Source organism: Panthera pardus, unplaced genomic scaffold (genome assembly GCF_024362965.1).
Source record: "Panthera pardus isolate Hobbes unplaced genomic scaffold, ASM2436296v1 HiC_scaffold_1, whole genome shotgun sequence".
NCBI lineage: Eukaryota > Metazoa > Chordata > Mammalia > Carnivora > Felidae > Panthera > Panthera pardus.
The window spans coordinates 64,039,348-64,060,981 of record NW_026526654.1 but is presented as its reverse complement, the minus strand read 5'-3'; the positions used below and the strand labels follow the sequence as shown (position 1 = coordinate 64,060,981).

The 21,634-nt window shown below is 40.8% G+C and overlaps 1 protein-coding gene across 12 annotated transcripts in view; it reads left to right on the top strand.

The window, feature by feature from the left end:
- ENOX1 (ecto-NOX disulfide-thiol exchanger 1) overlaps positions 1 to 21,634 on the top strand; it is a 572,287-nt gene that overhangs the window by 297,763 nt on the left and 252,890 nt on the right. For 9 of the 12 annotated variants that reach the window (XM_053899210.1, XM_019447469.2, XM_019447473.2 and 6 more), the window contains exon 6: positions 5,534 to 5,680. The exons of 2 other annotated variants lie outside the window; for them this stretch is intronic. In XM_053899210.1, the coding sequence (XP_053755185.1) occupies positions 5,593 to 5,680 (88 nt within the window). In that variant the 5' untranslated portion in view covers positions 5,534 to 5,592. Of the gene's footprint in view, positions 1 to 5,533; positions 5,681 to 11,303; positions 11,593 to 21,634 lie in introns of those variants that run through there. One more of the 12 variants, XM_019447471.2, reaches the window with a different exon arrangement.

Genomic DNA, 21,634 nt, shown 5'->3' with positions numbered 1-21,634 from the left:
TTTATATTTATATTTATATTTATATTTATATTATTTGCTTCTTACCCACCCCCAAAGTGTCTTTCTTCCTGCTTGGAATGCCTTTCCTGACCTTCTAACTAAAACCGCACCCCGTCCTCAAGGCCTTGTTTAAACCCTACCTGCTGCCCTTCCAGCCATCTTGGGCCATAGACGTTTCCTCTTTGATCTCCTCTTGAGGTTGGTGGCTCGATAAGTTAGTCACATTTCACGTGTCATACAGAGAACTTGAGTTTTAAATCTCTGTGGGCCCATAGTGCCTGATACAGCTCCTTATGAAAAAAAAAAAAAAAAGTCAATAGATGGTGGTGATTGTTGGTCAGAATGAAAACATGATAAGACAAAAACTTAGATATCATGATCCTTAGGTGAATAACTATAAGGTCAGTTTGTGGGTTCCCATTTGTTTTAAATGTGCAATGGAAACTTGCATGTAATATTTAAAAAGTCAGAGCTCATAAAGGAGATTTCTCTTTTCTTTGAATGGCTCTTACTAGACCTGTAGTTTGAATCCCAGAATGTATGAAAGTAGTGGATTTTAGCCCGAGATGACATAAGAATCAACTGGGGAAATTTGAACACGTATTCTGATGATTGGGATTCGCCTTCGGACCAAATCAGAGAATAACATCATTTTAAAAAGCTAACCAGATGATTCTAGTAAGAAACCAGAATTGAAAACCACTGGTGTAAAGGAAACTTAAAGGTCATTAAATTCATTCATCCATCTGGTGTCTGATTGCTTTCTACAGCTGTTTGGCAATGAAAGAAGAGAAATTCTAATAGGGGGATTAAAATTGCAACTTTCTGATGCAGGCATCCAATGCCGCATCCAAAGCCACAAATCAAGGTGACCTACTGTCATGGTTCATCAGACACTGACCCAGTTTTAGCCCAGAAAGCCCCACACAGTGAGAAACCCATCAGTACTGGACAAACCAGGATCGTTGGCCACCTTACCACCAATACGCTCATTCTTTGGATTCCACGGTGTTGTTTTTTGATAAATTTCCTTTTGAGAAGAAGGAAAAGTATGTTTTTGAGACAGAGTATTTAATAGAAAGAGAAATAATTAGAACACTTTAAAACCTTGGCAGCCTTGAGGGGAAAGAGACATATCAAGAGAAAAAAGGGAAAACAGTGCAACAGGTTGTGTTAGAATTCCTGCAATTAAGATGAAGGAGGGGGCTTTATTTCATGTAATTAATTAAAGAACATCAAAATATTCATTCACTTTTATCTCTGCTATGTAGATAAATTAAGAATGATTTTGTAATGTAAGAAGGCATTAAATGAAAATCTCAAATTTGTAAATATAATCAACTTAGCTATAAGCTCCTTGAGGATAGTTATTTTTACAAGGAAGAAAACAAAGACTTATTGAAGGCTACGTGGAAAGTGACTGACAGAGCATCTGGCTCCTGGATAGTTTTCTGGTAGGTTCTTTGGCCTCTTTCCTGCTATACATCCGTTTATTCGCAGCAACATATAGCACAGCCCTTTCCTTTCAGATAAAAGTAAATGTTGGTAGGTTGATAGAAAAAGTGAAAGTATTTTAGAAGCAAATAATTTTAGCAGTTTAATTTGTAATTATAGCATTAAGAATTATTCACCATGGATGCCCATGTGGGTTTTATTCTGGTATCATGATACAGTCCTGCAGCCTAAGGATTAACTTATCCCACAGTTATTTTCCATTCAGGTCATGTTGATCACTGAAGAGCCAGTCCGATCACTACCCTGTTGATTCATTTCATTCACTGATTGCCAAAATTGCCAGATGTGTCCCAATAATCTGACTGTCTTTATAACCAAATGAAATCCACTGAACTGGCATACGTCCAGTCAGTGTGGTGTTGGTCAGAGATATTGATGGCACCATGCAGATGAGATGTTCACCAAACTTAGAAATGTCTAGTTCCCTCAAAGTCATGATAGACGTTTCTCCCACTCTAAAAGTTACATGCTGCTTCAGAAGAAATCATCCATAAGTAAAACTTCTGACACATGTTGTTTCCCTTTTTTTTTCCCCTTAACTAGAACATTTAGCTGAGTTCCTAAAACTCAGAGAAACATTATAGAATGGGAAGTTGCAGGTCAACCCTTCGCCCTTCTCAAAATATGTTAAGTAGTGCCTGAAAAAAAAAAGTAAGGATGATCTGTAGGCAAATAAGTTTGTAATATGCCAGGTAAAGCCAAACCAAACTGGTACCTCGAATGGGGGAGGGCATGAGACAACACATATCCCAAAACTATCTAACCATAGAACTCTTTATCATCAATATTTGGAGAACTCCATCCAGCCTCCCAATTTTGCAGGTTAAATAAAAGGTTAAGAAACTGATCCAAAGTCAAGTATTTCCTTTAATTGTTTTCCAGGCCTCCTGTTCGCACCCCCACCCCCGCGCATGTTCATATTGCTTTCCCTAATTACCTATAGGAACTTATCCCCATCATTCCTCAGTAACTCACAAGTTGCTTCCAATGGACCAGCTTACCAGTGATGTGACCCCTAAGAATGGAAGTGAAAACCATTCACTTAGAAAAGATGTACTTCTAGAGAGTGAAAGGTTTTCCTGATGCTCTGATTTTAATAGTTTTTATTTATCGGGCACCTCCAATATTCAGGCTCTTTAGATGCATCATATGATTTAATCCTCAGAAAAACCTGCAGAATAGACAATACTCTATCTGTTTTCCTATTGGGGAGATTATTATCTTTCTGAAGGTCATGGATTCAGCAAGTGGAAGAGTTAGGATTTAAAACAAGGTCAGTCTGACTACAAAGTCTTCAATCTGACCAAGCTGAAAGATATGATCACAGCTGCATTAGAAGCATCGTTGTTGACAACATAGTTATTTTTTTTAAAGTTATTGGTCCATAATTGAGTATGGCATCGTATACAGAGAATTACATCACTTCGGGTAGACGAATTTGTAAGAAATGTACTCAAGAAAAATAATATATTAAAAGGATAACCAGCAAACTGCCTTACATTTATTTGGGGAATGAGGTAAGGAATATGTACAATATACATCAGTACATACATATATGCATGCATTCTTAAACCAAAAACAGATACTTTTCAGGGCAATAAAAGGACAAGAACATAATTAGAAGATAGTGGGCATATAATTGTGAGAATTTCTTATGTTGACTGTTTTTGCTGGATAATGATGTTTTTTATATGGATTTTGAGTACATGCTGTTGAATGAACAAATGAATGAATGAGTAGATGGAGTTTCACAATAAACATTTAGTGACTTCATCAGTTGACTGCCTTCCTAGTGAGTGATCATTGTTGAGAGTTATCTTAAAAGTCAGATGACTTTTCTGCAGTCTCTTTTCTTACTTAATAAACTTAGCTTTTCTTAAAATAGTTATTTGGGCCAGTCATCTTGCTATTTTTTTTAAACCCTTTTCTTGATGTCTGTTTCTTTTATTTCCTTCCCCACTCTATCCACCCCTCCCTTCCTCCCCCCCTTCCTTTCGTCCCTTCCTGCTTACCTTTCTTCCTGCATACTAAGAAATTGATGTGATGTCTGCCTCAAATTGGTCCAAACTTCTGGAACCAAGATAACAATGAGACACTATAAAGATAAATTTGTAGAGGAGTTCAACTCACTTTGCACGACACTCCCTTGAAAATAATAGAGAATTAAAATTATTTTGGCAACATCCTCCCTAAAAATAGTTGGCTGGTAGTCAGTAGTTGATTCTGGGTAACCTAAAATTCTCTGGATAAACAAATTAGATTAGAGTACATAGTAAGTATGTAAAACCCAAGAAAGATTTATAAGACCGGAAACTTGTATTCTATCAGATTGAACACGTGCATTCATACCTTTTTATTCCATAAATCTCCCTGAAATCAAAAAAAACTACAGAAAGAAAAACAGAGAACGAGAGCAAGAGAGACCAAACCAAGGAGGAGATGCTGTTAAATGAGAGATATCAGCAGATTTGGGGAAGATGGCACAGTGATGGAGGAGCGGGAACTGAGGCACACTGAGAGAAGCCTGCAAATTCATTCTGCAGGGCCCTGGGGAGGCATGGAAGGGTGTGAAGATGAGACAAAAGGGGATTGGTCACAGGAGTTACAGAATAGTTAGCAGTCATTGGTGGAAGGTAGTATATAGGGAGTTGTGAGACTGTGTTCCTCTGCCTACATCACATTGTCACTACAGTTCTCCATCTGTGCCGGAAGATTGAGGCATAGTCTTGGGCTAAAGTGAATCAGAGATGTGCTGGACTCAGGGAAGCAAGACCCAGGATGGAGAGGTGAAGCCAGGGGAATTAAATGAAACTCCATAGACGGCAGGTTAGACCCTCCTGGACTATTCCAGAGCATAGCTCCAGAGCACCCAGAGCCAGGGACAGGCTCTTCAGGCAAGAGTTTGAAGGATTCTGATCTAGAGAAACTGAACAACCTGAGAAATGATCTGAGTGACGTTTGGAGTCCTCATCAAAATGGCTGGATCCCCCACCTGGCTACCTCACAAGGATGCCTTCCAGATAATAAAAATGCCCTGCCCCCACTTGAGGCTTCTAGTCAGTCTTTCAGGGACTCAATGTTCCCAGGTGTGTGTGTGTGTGTGTGTGTGTGTGTACATATATGTACGTGTGTGTGTGAGCCTTAAATATAAATAGAGTCACCAGATATTTGAGTATAGCTCCCAACATAAAATATAGAATAAAATATAGAGATCAAAACAGAGAAAGAAGTTGGGAGCCACTCAATGAAAATATAGATAACTCAGAAGTAGAAGAAAAACTTTTAAAAACCTAAGTATCTTTAGAAAGATGAGAGCACACGAAATAAAAAGTGCATCCTATAAAAAAGGAACAGTCCAAACATAAGAGCTCCTAGAAATTAAACTTAGTAAAAAAATAAAATAAAAAATAAAGGAATAAAAAAAAACAGAACAAAAAAAAACTTATTCAAAGATGCAGAAGATAAAGTCTAGTAAACTTTCTCAGAAGTAGCTTAGCAGACAAACATGGTAAGTAGGGGAAGAGGGAAAAGAAGGTAGGAAATATAGTGGATCCGTCCATGTGGTTCAGCATTTTATCATAGGAGTTCCAGAAGATAAAACAGAAGAAAATGGTGAGGAGACAAATCTTAAAAAATAATGCAAGAAAAATTTCAAGTGGAACAATAAGGAATTTCCATATTTTAAGGGTCCAGAACAATGGATAAGAATGGATAGAGAATCATTGAAAGTCTTTAGTCTGAGATTTTAGAACATCAGGGATCACAAGGAAGATTCCAAAACCTTCCAGAGAAATAAGACAGGTCATATATAACAGATCAGGAATACCAATGTCACCAGACTCCTCAGGCACAATACTGGAAGCTAGAAGACAATTCAGCCTTCAGAATTCTGAGGGAAATGACTTTTTACTTAGAATTCAATTACAAGCTAAACTAGCAAGCACCAGAGTAGAATTAAGACATTTTCAGACACTCAAGGAAGGTCTCAACGAATTTACCTCCCATGTACTTTTCTCAGGAAGCTACTAGAGAATGTGCTCTACAAAAATGAGGATGTAAACCAAGAAAGAGGAAACCATGGGATCCAGGAAACGGGGGACCCAACACAGGCGAGAGGCGCAGGGATTTCGCAAGATGGTGTTAAAAAGAAGCCCCAGGACAACAGGTGGGCAGCTGGCCTGGGAAAGCGCTAGACCAGATGGTCTAGATGGGCGGCCCCTTGAGGGAAGAATAGATGTGACAGATAAACTAATGGCTTTGATCATGAAAACAAAAACAAAAACAAAACGGTGTAATAGGGCTTTTAAAGTTCCTTTGAAAAGTTCAGGAGCAGTAACAGATACACACACACACACACACACACACACACACACACACACAAAGAAAGAAAAAAAGGCCACCAAGAAAAATGAAATATTGAACAAGATGGGAAGTGTATTCTTACACTACATGTGTAGTAAACAATTATTATATAGTCCTAACAATGTAAACCTTATAAACACATTTTGTAATTCTGTAAACAGAATTTTGATTTAGTCCCAAATTAATACTTTAACATACTGGAGGGATGGGGGAAGAAGCATGTCAAGAGGTAGTGATGGGATAAGGATGATAATTTTTTTTTCATTTCTTAAATGACAATTTAAGAGATACCAGTATGTGCACGTTACTTAAATATATGGAATTAAATTCCTGATTCGGAAGTTGAAAATAGTTTTCTCTCCCATGACAGGATTTAACCTCCTTGTGGGATGTGATGGGTTAGTTACTGGTCAGCCTCTCTCCTCTGGACAAGCCCATAGATTTATCAAACTGAGAGTAACTAACCGGGTGGGGCAAAAGTCTTACCTGTATAGCAAGCTCATTCTGGCAAATAACTACCTTTCATAATAAAAACAAACAAAAAGGTGGTCTCGTCTGTGGAGCAGGAAGGGGTGATGGGACAGGTGGCATAGGGGATTTCTGTTTTTAGTTATAGGCCTTTATAAGTACAATAATAGCCCTATTTGCTTTTTTAAACTGTAGGCATACATTATTTTGATAGGTGTTAAGTTGGTTTTAAAAACTACCTGAATCAGAAACAGGTTGTAAAACCCAAGTGTACAACCTCACCCTCCCACCTCCACCCCCCATATATCAAAAAAGCAACAACAAAAACAGAAGGAGTTGATGGTGCTTTTTTTGGATATCTTTCAGAACTAGTTTACTGATCCCACATCTAATAACAAAGTGTAGGGGCTTTAGGACCCTGGGCTGCTCTCACTCCAACCAGCATTGCCTGTCCTCCGAGCCCCACACTCTGCTTTTAAGCTCTCCAGAGCCACTGCAAGGTACCTTTACAACACCTGTATTTCCCCTCGCTGGGCCTTTGCTCCCCTTCCACCCACACATATCCACACACACACTCACCCATTCCCAAAGTTCCCTTGTTCTACCTTCTGCTTACCTGTTTTGGATCTTGGCTCCGATTCCTCTCTGAGGGGTCTTAGAGGGGCTCTGGATCATAGCATTCTCCCCTTCGTTTGAATTCTCGTCGTATTGCCTTTGGCACCACGTACCACAATTATGCTTTGGTTTGGTTTTGTTTTACTTGTCCTGTCTTTGTTCAAAGGCTAGAAGGTGACAAGGGCGGGAGCCATATTGCGCTGATATTTATTCCTCCTATAGAGCTTGGCAGAGTGCTGACATAATCCAGGTACTGCCTCAGATAATAATTAAATGAATAAATTAATCTTTCATTAAATGTGAAATCTGTTCAGTCATATGGCCCATAGTTAAACATCTGCATCTACCTAAATAAATATTACTGGAAGGTAGGGATTTTGTTTGCTTTTGTTTTAAGAAAGCTTATGAGCTTTCTCCTAAAGGGGAAGATTGTGTTCAGAGCCCAGGGGGTTAACTGCTCCCTAAAATTTTTGCTAATGCTTCCTTTGTGGGGGATGTATAAAACGTGTCACCTGGAGGGCGTTTTTCTTTGACTCTACAAGGATTACAGGTAGCCTAGCATTGAGGAAAATTGCGAGCAGTGTGTCACGTTGACCCCCAGCTAGAGAAGATTCTAGACATCACCCTGTGCCTGATGGACACTAGCAGAGGCTAAGATGTGACAGGAAAAGGGAGACCCTCTCTTGAGGCCAGACCACTAACATAAAAAAGGCATTCTGGAACTACTCAATGATAACATGATCTCTTGGGGCCAGTGGCCCACTAGGACTTGCATCCACAGCTTTTCACACCTAACTTAAGCCCCTTTCTACTTCGTCAGGCTTTATACCACATTCCCCAGATCTTTTTATAACCACTTCAAGGATCATCTTAACAAATTACATAACAGGATTCATCCAAAACGTTCATAGATGCAAACAGTGGACTACGATGGAGTCGTTAAGGAGAATGAGGTAGACCTGTTCGGTTCTGATGCGGTGAGGGCTTTAACATATGGTGCTGAAGGGAGACGTCAGTGTGGAATAGGATGACCTCCTTCATGTCTTTACTGCACAGATACCATCTTTGCAACGAGGTCTTCCTTAACCACTGCATTTATAAGTGTAAGCATCTCCCCTCCCACTTTTGCTCCATTGGCATTTATCCCTATTTGACGTGCCATATATTTTCCTTGTTTGTTTATGGTCTATATTCCCTCCTGGAGTACTGTACATGAGGGCTTTCGTGTGTTTTATTTACTGCTCTTCCCCCCCCCCCAGGGCCTTAAAATAACTGTCTGAATGAATTTGTATGAAAAAGTATATTATTTGTACAGAATGTTATTACTTGTACAGAATTTCTAGAACACTACACAAACTTAACAGTAGTCCTATCTGAGTCATAGAACTAAGGGCACATGGGAGGAAGACCAACTTCTGTTGCATATATCTTACTATGTACGTACAACACTTCTTAAAAACCCCAGTTTAATAGAGAATCCCATATGAAGTATTTCTCAAATAGCTATAATAAAATATAAGTTATTTACTTATTTATTTCTGGTCCTGAGGTAATGAACACCATTTGGAATTTCCCCTCTTCTCAGAAGTCAAGTTGTAAATGTCCCGTGATTCAAGTTCATGGACTTTATATTTTATGAAGAAGCCTTTACCAGCAGAGACTTTTTATTTTCCATCAGCGTGTACCATCTGTACTTCTGTTGTGATGAGACAAAAAAAAAAGTTTTTAGGTCAGATGCATTCATATCTTCTTCCTTCTAGCAAAGTGACCCAAGGCAGGTTACTGAACCATCCGGAGCCTCAGTTCTGTTACTTATAAAATTGGGATCATTTTTTCCTGTGAGCAGAAAACGTTGTCCCAATGAATCAAGATAAAGTCTGAATATTCAGTGCCTAGAAATGTCTGGTTCACAGCAGGGTTCAGTAAATGTTAAGTCCTTCCCTTTTCTCTGCAGAAGGTGACCTAGAGGGAGGACTTTTAGAGATATTATTATCCCTAACTTCTCAAAGTGTGGTCCCAGCAGCACTTTGCATTAGGAATGCAAAGTCTCACACCCAACCTGATCTAATGAATCAGAATGTAGCTTAACAAAATACCCTAGTGATTATTACGCACAGTAGAGTCTCAAAGCTCTATTTTTATGCTTCTTATAGCAGTGTTTTAGACAGGGTTGCATTAATCGTGTTTCTTATTTTCTGTATTTTATGATACTTTGACATCTTGGGGCCTTGAAGTTCTTAGGGGAGGCCCTGCCCTTGCAGGGTTAGCTAATTCCTGCAGATATCAAACAGTTGGCCTAGGAACACCCTTTCGATATGCAGATCAGGCAATCCTAAGTCCTCACCCCACCACAGGCCTCCTTTAATCCGGCTCTCAAATGCAATCCAGAACATTATCCCCCACCCCCCCGCCCTAAATCACCCCGGGGCCAGGTACTGGACAATTTGGAACCAACCCTAAACCACAGAACCCACTTTGCTTTTCTGTGGAAACCACACAAAAAAGTTTGTTGCCCTCTCTCCCCCCTTATTCCCTCTGACCAACAATTCCCTTATTCCAACTGACCCTGGTGCTTCCCAAAGTGGCCCTGCATGGTCTGTCTTGGCCCTGTGTGCCCCTCTCCTCCTGGGAAGAGTAAACAGCAGACTGTCTTTGCACCGGCAAGCATCTCCTAAAATGTTGGCCTCCCCATACCTGAATAAAACCAAAATACCTCGGGTGTATTTTAAAACAAGGCTGCCATTTTTAATTGCGTTTTCTCGTTTTCGTGCCACCAGCCACCGTTCCCCTCTTCACCTTGCCAATGGTAGTTCCATTTGAAGAGTGTGAGGGTGGCCAGCAGAACAAGATGTTCTGAGGGTACAACTAATAAGCTGAAACATCAAAGGATGCTTAAGCCATCTCATCAGCCTGAACTTACTTCTAAATAAAGATGATCAAGGATAACCATGAACGAAGTTGTAAATCTGCTGAAGGTAGTATAACTACGTTAAATGCCGATAATGCTCCTTAAGCACAAGCTTTGAACACTTCAGAAACTGCTATTACAAATGATTAAGACCTCCAAGATAATGGAACCGTTTGAATTGAAACACACAAACTTATTTACAGAATGTCAGGGAAACAAATGAAAACCTGCCATCCACATCCATTCATTTTTCGTAGTGGCTTCAAACTATGGTCTCTGTGTTTTAGGTCGAAGTAACTGCTGCCGGGGAGCAGCTAGTATGTCCCCGAGCTGCTTTCCTTCCCACGTTTGCATTTGCCTCTTATCGCTTCTATTTTGAAAAGAATCTTGATAGGAGCGCCTGGGTGGCTCAGTCGGTTGAGCGTCCGACTTCAGCCCGGGTCACCATCTCGCGGTCCGTGAGTTCGAGCCCCGCGTCGGGCTCTGGGCTGATGGCTCAGAGCCTGGAGCCTGCTTCTGATTCTGTGTCTCCCTCTCTCTCTGCCCCTCCCCCGTTCATGCTCTGTCTCTCTCTGTCTCAAAAATAAATAAACGTTAAAAAAAATTAAAAAAAAAAAGAAAAGAATCTTGATATATGGAAGTGAGCTATCTGAAGCTGAAGTTAATAAAAGTACGTATTAAAAGAATACAAAGGGGACTTTTCTCCCTATGACTCAAAGAAAAAAAATAATGAGCATTTATTTCAGAAATATCCCACATTTGTCAGATAAGATGATGAGAAAAGAAGATAGCAGTTTGATGGTAACTTTTTCCTTATAAAAGTTTTACTACAGTGTAATTAAGAAATTGGAATTGGATTAGCAGCATTTAATTAGAAATATTAGACAAGGAAATTTTCCATTATCTTATGACTATCCGTTTTATTTCCATAAGATCTAAATCCTCACCACATACACACAAAGGTAGCTATGTGAGGTGATAGATGTGGTAACTAACTTTATTGTGGGAATCATTTCACTATATATAAAATATATATAATATATATATATGTATATATATATAACATGAATATGTTAAATTTGTATAATTTTTTTTCTGTCAATTCCACCTCAATAAAACTGGAAAAAAATAAACCTGTTGGTTATGACCACAAAAAGAAACTTTGGCTGCAGATATCAGAAGTTTGCTCCCCATCACCGACCCTACCAAATTCAACATTGCTGCCCAAGCAGTGCCTAAAATTTGACTCGCGGCCTGCGTGACTGACGGCATCCCCTGAAACCACATGCTTGTTTCTTGGCAGGTGTTTTGTTTGATTGCTCCTTGACCCTTTTCCAAGAAACCTAATTTGCCCAAGGGAGTCTCACACTGGAAAAGAGTGTTTGCATCTGCTTAGGGAAATGTGCCTGAAATAATGACTTATTTAGAACAGAGAACAGAATGGAATGGAATGGATTGATAAGCCAGTTTGAGCAGGCAGAGAGCAACCTGGGCCTCCTAACTCTTATAAAAGGAGCTTTGCAGCAGAGCAGTTTGCCCAGACTGGGTCTGGCAAGACCCATATCCATTCCACAAATGTTGTCCCTGTGAGCTCCCTACAAAATTCTTAGCCTACAAACGCCTCGAGGCGCGCCATCTCCTCTTCAGCCTCACTTACACCTTTAAGATGGTGCGGATTTCTCGATTCAGCCCTGCAGACCCCAGTGTAGAAATTGCTCCCGGAGGTATGTTGCCCATTTGAAACTTCGTGGAGTGCTGTGGGTGACCACAGAGTCCTTGGTGGTGGTCTGGAAACTGAAGCACTCTCTTGGTTGCTGGCAGGGAGGGTGGGAGGGTGTTGGGGAGTGTGCCCAGGCGTGGATTTTCTGGAGAGAGCTGGACTCAAGTTCTTTCTCACTTACTGAACTTAAAATGAACCAGCAGTTAGAAGCAGGAGCTGACATCTCATCCAGCAGAATGAAGGATGAGTGGAGGCAAATAGAAAGAAAGAAAGAAAGAAAGAAAGAAAGAAAGAAAGAAAGAAAGAAAGAAAGAAAGAAAGAGGAAGAAAGAAAGAAAGAGAAAGAAAGAAAGAAAGAAAGAAAAAGGAAGGAAGGAAGGAAGAAAAAGAAAGAAAGAAAGAAAGAAAGAAAGAAAGAAAGAAAGAAAGGGAACATTGCCACTGCATCGCTCTTATTTTCTGTTTCTTTTGCTTTGCCTTTTTTCCTTTTTTTTTTTTTTTTTTGCCAAGGAAATATAGTTGATTTATTTATAACCATACCCTCAAGGCTAACAACTCTTTTGAATCGGCAGAAGTGACAACAAATAGTTTCTTAAATTTAAAAACCTGAAGCTACTTTTTTTTTCCTGTCTTAATCTTTCTCTGCTCTTCAGTTAAAACCAAAAATGGAACCATTGACCACATTTAAGTTAGCAAGGTTAAAGTCATACCGTATGCACAGTGCTAATGGGAGTTTACCTTTCTTTTTAAATTTAAATCTATCTTTGCACAATTAGCAAATTATTAAACGACCTTTCCTTCAAAGTCTGCAAGCAATTGCTTGTTTCCGCTAATAAGAGAACATGTTTTACAAGGTTCACGTTGATTAATTGACAAATGCTGATAAAATCAAAGCAGGGCTCAAATGCAGTGCACCAGCTGTAGTATAAATTACTTTTGTTCAATAGTGTTTCAAGTGGCTATGCGTTTATGGTTTACCTTTCAATAAATATTACCATCTTAATTGAAGCATCCATTGTGGAAATTTATCTCTGAAGATGTCTGTCAGAAGGGACAGCGAGGACTAAACATTGCTATATCTGTGTGTGTTTTTCTGCTCAATTAAAAGCTTTGATTGCTCTGCGTATTTTAAAAATGGATGCTTTATATTTTCTGTGAAGTGAGCATTAACACATTCTAATATACTTTGAAAATCTTGCACCCTTGAATGACCTAAGGATCGTGTTCCCTGCATTTCTGGATAGCTTCAACTACAACAAAAAATTAAGTGTTCTAAACCACTAACTTTACACCATTCACTAAGAACATTACATTCTAGGCCCGTTGCCATCCAGCTGTTTTGGCAACTCTGTTGGGCTCCATTAGAGGGCCCGTAGCTGGCTGTTTCATGCTGATAGGTGTTTTCAGACATCAGAGGTGCATGGCCAACCCCAGCTTCCTACTTTTACTTATGAGTAAGTAGCCGTCCGGAAGGCTCTCTTGCATCTGGGGCCAAAACTGAAGGTATAGAAGATCCTAGCAGAGAAATGTAAATTAGGTCACCGAAGAGTTGCTACTCCTCTCTTGTGGTGGTTCTTACCCCTGGTGTAGATTCACAGACTCTAGTGCCTGAAGAATTCTGTAGCTTGTAGATTGAGGGGTCCAACCGATCTGATAGTTTTCCCTGGGCATCTTAAGAGGTCCTACTGCATCTAGATCCCTGGGAAATTTAGACATCCCCCAAAAGTGCCTTTGACATACTTTTCTCAACAAAGTGATTTTAATTCGACAAATACTTATCAACTCCACTATATGCCAGGCACTGTGCCTGACCCTGGGGATATCGGTAGATTCTTTAACCTGAAGGAGCTTCCAGTATCCACTCACAACTCCAAACATTTACCACTTGTTATTTTAAAGGCGTCTTTACATAACTTGTCAGAAGGTTTTTGAGTCCCCAGGCACCAGCCTTGATGATCAGAGAATATTCCAGATGTCTTCTTTCTTTGGCATTTATCAAAGATCACTGTGTTCCAGTAGCCCTCCGAGGCAAATCTCATTTGCCAGTTGTCCATTTGAGCCTCTGGAGTGCTGGTTAGCAGGTAGTAGTTGTACTCAAGGCTACCACAGCTTGCCAGACCTGAATGGAGATCACTGGGACTGAACACAGATCCTCACTCTGAATGCAGTCAAAGGACACACCATTCTCAGGATGGGCGTGAAGATCGTAGACCAGGAATATGGAGCTGTGGAGTTAAGGACAATTTGGCACAGCCTAGACTCAAGTGAGTTTGGGAATGTGGATCACAGCGGGGGCAGATTAATCCGGCAAGCCAGGGTGCAGGGTGAGGCAGAAGCTGAATTGGGCTAGTAAATCATAGAAGTCCTAGTGACTGGCTGGAAGGTAAGGACTGAAGGCAGACCAGTGACGGAGGTCACAGAGAAGCAAGCTAAACCGGGTTTAGTGAGAAGAGATCAAAGCCTGTGAACGGGCAGGTGAGTTGTTATAGCTGCCAGCCCAGCCAGTATTTGAGAATTCTGAAAGGTAAGCATCCGCTGGGAGGGGTTCAACCATCAAGAGAATCAGGCTTAAGTATAATAAGCAAGAAGGAAAGCCTCTGCCGCTGAGAACTTGGTCACAAGACGTGAAACGTGCTTCTAGTAATCTAGGTCACAGGGCTGTGGGCAGGAGAGGCAGCATGATGGAGAATTTCTGCGTTCGGGCTCATTATGTTCTCTCAGCCCAGACATCATTAAGACAGCGTCTGGCATGCAGTAGATACGGCGCAAGTATTCCGCTGAACGGACCTGGCGTCTGAGAGGGAGGCAGGTTAGAAAACAAAGCGATTTTTACACGGTGATGTAAAAACTAAATTGCCCCTGCGCTTCGTGGAGAAAAAGATGCACAGGAGGGTTCAGCACGTGGGGAGGAGGATGGTTGGTTTAAATGACGCGTGCATCGTCCCGGTATTTGTGTCGGTTCCCTCCCTTGTCGTCTTTACTGTGAGATGGTACCAAGTCAGAAGAGGGACAGGATGGTGCACAACCTCCAAGAGCATGTAGAGGGGCGCCTGGGTGGCTCAGTCAGTTAAGTATCCAAGAGCATGTAGTTAGCTGTTAATGATCAGATGCGCTTTCCTTGTGGGAGCATTTGGAAAGAAAGAAATGAAAAGGGAAAGGTGAAGTCATTGAAACCCTGCCAAACTCCCAGATTTTGGTCTGCGAAAATCTCAGCGAGCTGCCAGAATGTGGCTGGATTGTGCACGGCACGCCCAGAAGCTCTTCTCGTCTTCCATGAGGAAGGTACTGCCTTCTGATGGCCATCCCCCGAGGCTCTTCTGTGTCCACGGCCGTAGCTGCCAGTAAAAATGATAGGAAAGATGATTCTGTGCAACCTTACTACAAGCCCCATTGGGCTTGTGTTGTACATCACACCTCAAAGTTGCAAAACCAAGTCTTTTCAAAAATGTCCCATGTCACCAAGGTGGGTCAGTGGGATCTAACGAAGACCACCCGGGCAGCCTTCCTGCCAACGGCCACGCTGCACACTCAAGCTCTGGTCCTCACTGCGGGCTCCTGTACCAGTATTCCCTGTTTTGACACTAGATGGGGCATTGTTATTATTACAGTGGCTCTACAATGTGAATCTATAAAACCCAGGAGGATGAAAACATTTCTATAACATAACATCGTGCTACTGTATCAGAGAACATTGGATAAGGAAACAGCCGTGAAAAGCATCGCAAATGCAAATGCTGGCTTTTCCTTTTTACCTGCGAAAACTGTGACCAGCCCATGTTCATGCAGTAAGTTAGCAGCAGACCCAAAACTGGAAGCCGGAGTCCAAGCCCCGCCTCGTGAGCCCACAGCAGCCCTGCACCGTGCCTCACAGCCTGCACACCTGGGGCGGAAGCATGAAGGTCACATGGGGCTAAGGAGTCAGGGTCTCAGCTCTCAGAAGCTGCCTTCGTTTGTATAGGGAATAATAAAGAATAAAAGAAGACATCTCCAACGCATGTCTTCCTAAATATATTCTTCCTACAACTTGACTCTACTTATAGATGGCTCAAAGAAAAGTAAACAACACAATCCAGACAGTTTATGTGTTTAACCCTTCTGTCTGTTACACACAGGTGCACACACACATGCACTCACACGTACGTGAAATATGAATGAATTAGCTTCATTTCCTGAAATGGGAATACGCAAAATGTTACCTATTGTATTTAGGTTCTAGCTAACTAAATTTCCCTCAGGTGTTTAAACTCTGGTGTAGTTAGCTTCTGGGCCCTCTGAAAACCCAGCAAAGTCCTGTCCTCTTCTTAATCTCTTGGCCACTAACCAGCCATTCTCCCTTGAGCGCTCGAATCCTCTGGACTTAGAGCCGTTGTGTAGAACCCAGCTAATGACGGGGACTTCTCAGAACTCCTTTCCCTCTCCAGGTCTACCTGACCTTGCTTTCCCCCCTCACTGTCCCCTCTGGTGCAGAAGAGGGACATAATACAAAACGTGAAGGCTTCACCTCCGCTCAAGGTGCCAGTGTGACTAAATCACTGAAAGGAAATTCTTCATTTCTCCTTACTCTCCTCCCTGCTGACCAATAGGTCCTAGCACAGAGCAGAACTCTTACAGACCCTGTAGGTGACAGCACTTTGCAGGCTTTTTTCTTCACAGACCCTTGTTTTTATTATTTAAGTTCAAGTTAGTCAACATGTAATGTAGTATTAGTTTCAGGAGTAGAATTCCCGATTCATCATTTACATACAAAACAGCCAGTGCTCATCCCAAGTGCCCTTCCCAGTGCCCATCACCCATTTAGCCCATCCCCGCTCCCCACCTAACACCCTCCAGCAACCTTCAGTTCTCTATATTTAAGAGCCTCTTATGGTTTGCCTCCCTCTCTGTTTTTATCTTATTTTTCCTTCCCTTCTCCTGTGTTCATCTCTTTTGTTTCTTAAATTCCACATATGAGTAAAGTCATATATTTGTCTTTATTTAACTGACTTGTTTCGCCTAGCATAATACACTCTAGTCCCATCCGTGTTGTCACAAATGGCAAGATTTCATTCTTTCTGATTGCCAAGTTATATGCCATTGTGTGTGTATGTGTGTGTGTGTGTGTGTGTGTGTGTGTGTGTGTGTATGTACATACATACCACATCTTCTTTATCCATTCATCATTCGATGGACATTTGGGCTCTTTCCATACCTTGGCTATTGTTGATAGTGCTGCTATAAACATGGGGGTGCATGTGTCCCTTCCAAACAGCATATCTGTATCCCTTGGATAAATACCTTGTAGTGCAATTGCTGGGCCGTAGGGTAGTTCTATTTTTAATTTTTTGAGGAAGCTTCATGCTGTTCATACTATTCATACTGTTCTCCAGAGTGGCTGTACCAGTTTGCATTCCCACCAACAAGTGCAAAAGTATTCCCCTTCCTCCACATCCTCACCAAGATCTGTTGTTTCCTGAGTTGTACATTTTAGCCATTCTGACAGGTGTGAGGGGATATCTCATTGTGGTTTTGACTTGTATTCCCCTGATGATGAGTGATGTTGAGCATCTTTTCATGTGTCGGTTGGCCATCTGGATGTCTTCTTTGGAAAGGTGTCTGTTCATGTCTCCTGCCCATTTCTTCACTGGATTCTTTGTTTTTTGGGTGTGAGAGTTTGATGAGTTCTTTATAGACTTTTGTACCCTACCATTTCATCAGATATAGCAGACCCACTTTCTTGAAGAGATTAACTTGCATTTTTAGCAGACCAAAAAGGCATGATTATTGCAGTACACTTTTTCTCTTTTCAGTGGTAGCACCTCTCCTCACAGGCCTATAGGGCTGGCTCCATGTCTTGTTTCAGTTACGGAAGGATTCTCACTTTCTCTTTGCATGCCGAGCAACTGTCAGTCCTCTGCTCCTTATTACGCGTACTTCTTAAACATCTAGGGCGCATGGGAGAAGGGCAGGCTGGTGAGAAAGAAACCATCCAGTTTGCGATCTCATTTCATGTTAGGCTTTGCAACCTTAACTCTTTTTGAAGTGAAACACTTTTAAAAGTCTGATTTTTAAAACCTGGCATGTATGGGCTTATTTGTTTCTTCCAACTTGGAATGCTCTCGTCTGCTGCCTGGTCTAATCTTACTCATCCTTTAAGACCTAGCTCGAATGTCATCTCCTCTGCTGAGCCTTTATTCCTACCACTGGAAGACAGTCCCAGTACATTACAACCACTTATCTGTGTGTCTGTCCTGCCAGCCCAGCTGTGGGCTCTTCGAAGAGCAGGAACTACAGACTGTTCCTGATTTGTCTCGTGTCACCTGCTCAGAGGATAGTGGATGAGCTTCATACATATGTAGGGGATTGGATGAAATTATGGCAGCATCAACTCTTGTAAACGATTTTTAAATTTATTTATTTATTCTGAGGGAGAGCAAGCAGGGAAGGGGCGGAGAGAGAGAGAAGGAGAGAGAGAATCCCAAGCAGGCTCCGTGCTGCCAGCACAAAGCCCGACACAGGGCTCAAACTCCCGAACCGTGAGACAGTGACCTGAACCGAGATCAAAAGCCGGACGCTTAACCAACTAAGCCACCCAGGTGCCCTCAGCGTCAACTCTTTTCACGTAAGAATTCTGAGGTTTACGAAAATGTATCAAATAAAAGTGTACTTTAAAACCCGTAGTCTTCTGAAATTTCTGAAGTTCCCAAAGTGTTAAGTTTTTTTTTATATTCTTACTTTTAAGAAGAGAGTGTTATATAAAGCTAGGCATACAGTACTTACGCCCATGAGGATACCGGTCATTGATTTGCTTACCACGTCAGAATAGGGTAGGAATGTTAGTCACAGATTCACTTTGCTTTACGTAGAAGACTACACTGGAATAATTTGTATGTAAATCTAATGTATGTAAACCAAATTATCTATAAAAAATGCACTAAGGGAATAGTTTGAAGAGAACATTTCTTTTCCAAGTGAAAAATATTTACGTAAAAAGGATAATTACTGAATTTATCAGGGAATTTGCCTGTTGTAGAGAAGTATTTTTCCTAGAATGATAAAGGCGCCCCTGTATTCCAGTCACAACTCATCTGGGATTAATTTCATGCTTTTCCATAGTCTATTTAAAACACTGGACTTACTCCTGAGAAGATTTTAAATTTATACAACAGATACTCTAACTACAGTGAATAACTTTTCTTACTGTCATAAAAGTGGTATGTATTATGTATTATTTCAGGTTCAGTTAATAAAAAATTTCCTGCATGGGCATTTCCTGATTTTAACACAAATCTTATTGGAAGGAGTCAGTATATCATACCTTTGATCTGCAGGAAGAAATGAGGACAGATCCAAATGAACGTTTGTGCAGATCCAAATTGAGATGCTGGTCGCCCAAAGAACCAAAGATGTTGTGCTTAGCACTGAGGTTTTATATGAGTTTTATTTAGATGTTTCCATTTTTCTTTCTTTTTTTTTTTTTTTTTTCTAGATTGGCCACAAGGGAGTTGAAAAGAGACAGGGTCCTGTGGGTCTGATGTTGTAGCGGTGAGAGTTGATAGGGAGTGACTCAGTCAGTGTCCCTTTGCATTCAGAGCACAGGGCCACCACTGCCTCCTGTTCTGTCTCACAGCAGAGGGCACAGTTCTTTAATAATGCACTTGCTGGTTGGAAAAATAATATTCTAGCTTCTGGAACCATGTGTTTAACACATTCTCAGCAAATGCCATGTGGCAAACCTAGTGCTTGTAGACTGGGGTTCTGCCGCGCATAAATAAAACATCGGGAGTGTTGACCTTTCTCAGTAAACAATGCAGAAATGTTGAGTACCTTTAAAATTCAAATGCAGCTTTTAAAATGCGTTCTCATTTTCATGGACAGCTGAGACCTGCTGCACTAATCTGAGGTCTGTGAAGAGCTTGGGAATCAGTCAGATTCTGTTCATCTTTGCTTGTTTTAGCCCCATGTGTGGACGCCCTGGGGACTGCTCTGTTCAGTTCCCCCTCCATTTACACGTTTGATTCCCCAGGAGATCTTCAGCGGGTCGGAGTATTTGTCTTGTGAACATCGCGCTTAGGCCAACATAGATGCCTCTACCCAATTTTAATTAAGTAGTAAAGCTGATCTTTATTAGAATTTTACTTCAAACATAGATCTCCCCCTTCCTACTCCTACTTTAAAAAAAGGTTTTTTATTGGCTATGTCTTTTCTCACTCCTAGAAAATATCTTAGGAGAAAACACCCACCCTATTGTGAGATCTCATCCAACTTTTATCACTGGTCCTTGGGATCAGAGCACCCAAAGCCAAGTGGCTGCCTGGAGATTGCATTTACCCAAAGGAGACCATTACTAGCAGACCGGCCATACTGCCTTGGGGCAGGTAGGTTCTGGGCCAGGGCCTCCAGGTGGGAGACCTGCGCCTGACCTATTCCACTGGATTAAAAATTAAAATCTGTTTAGAAACAAGCTGCTCACTTATAGCCCGGAGCATCTAGCAGTATTCACGGGTTAATGAATGTGATATAAGGGAGTAGTGTTTCCTTCCTCCTTCCCCCTTCCTTCAATCTCCACCCACCCCCCAGCCTTTTTTTTTTTTTTTTTTTCACTTCTCTTGTGTATCCGCTTTCCTATTAGGGCAATGAAAATAACCATCAAAACTCAATAATCTGAGCTCAGATACTGATTTGGAAAGACATACAGCCTTTGTAAGAAATGACATGTAAATTTAGCTCAGTGTAAGGTAATTTTCAGTCCGTTAACTAGAGTCTGTAGTTAACAGAGAATCCTCTTTTGATTATAACTGTTCGGGGAAAATTGCAAATAATATAAAAACAATTTCCATCATAAAATGTAGCTAATATCCTGATGCGATATGGAATTATTCCAGTTTCTTAAGCCTACATTTATGCATCCAATACTACGTATTGCCAACTGGTCTTCAGAATGATGCTCTGGATACACCAAAAATATCAAAAATGAGTAGGACAGTTCTGCGTTTTTTTTCTTTTTCTTTCAAAACTGTGACACTTTTTGAGTACTGGTTAGTTATTGGCGGGATATCTTTGATACGGGTTTGTCTGATCTCTTATGATTAAATTGAGGTTACACAATTTGGGCAAGAATACCACAGAGGGGCTATGCCCTTCTCAGTGTCTCATATGAAAGGGCATATGAGGTCAGTATATCTTATTACTGATTTTAATATCTTTTGTGTACCGTCAATTGAAACAATATTATTTTCTCCTTAGTAAACTAACCAAATTATATCATTAGCCAAAATATAGTGCTCTGTTGTTCTCATGGTTGAGGTTTACATTTAGTATTTTAATAAAACTGTGGTTCTATACATATAATATACATTTTCACGTGGATCAAGATGATGCTTCAGTGATTTTTTTTTTAATGGACACTTTTTTATAGTATTCCAGTTCCGGGCATACATCTCCAGTCACTCTGATTTCTGGTTTGCTGTTGTGACAGTTAGATGAGCTGACATAAATGAAGGTAACAAGGTAACAGCAGGTAGTAGGTGCCTGGCAAATTGTAGGTAAAGTAGAATTCTGATTTTGATCATTTTTGTGCAGCAAACAAGCAAGCAAACAAACAAAAAACTCACATTCAGCCCCAGGGCAGTCAAATGGCCCAAAAATGTCATGAGTTAGTTGAATACTCTAGTAAGTACTATCAGCCACTGTTTATTCAAAAGTATAGAAGCGTATTGATCACAATTGGTGTAGGGAGTTTTAACATTTCTGGATCTTCACGTTGGCCACCTGTTTCTCCTTCTTTTACGGCTCTGCTAGTATGAACTTTGGATTCCCCATCCTGTCCTTCACGTATTTGTTTTGTACCGAATTGTCGGACTTGATCCTTAACACATAATGGATATGAAAGCCCCCGGTTAATCAGACTTTGAGGCTAAGGCTTCTTAGATCTAGATGAGAAACAGGACCACAGTCTAAATTATACTTCTCAGGTTCAATACTTGGGCCTGTTTCATCCTTTTAGATATTTATTCCGTATTTTAAATTTGATTTATTTTATATAAGGAGCTGTGTTATATAATACTGAA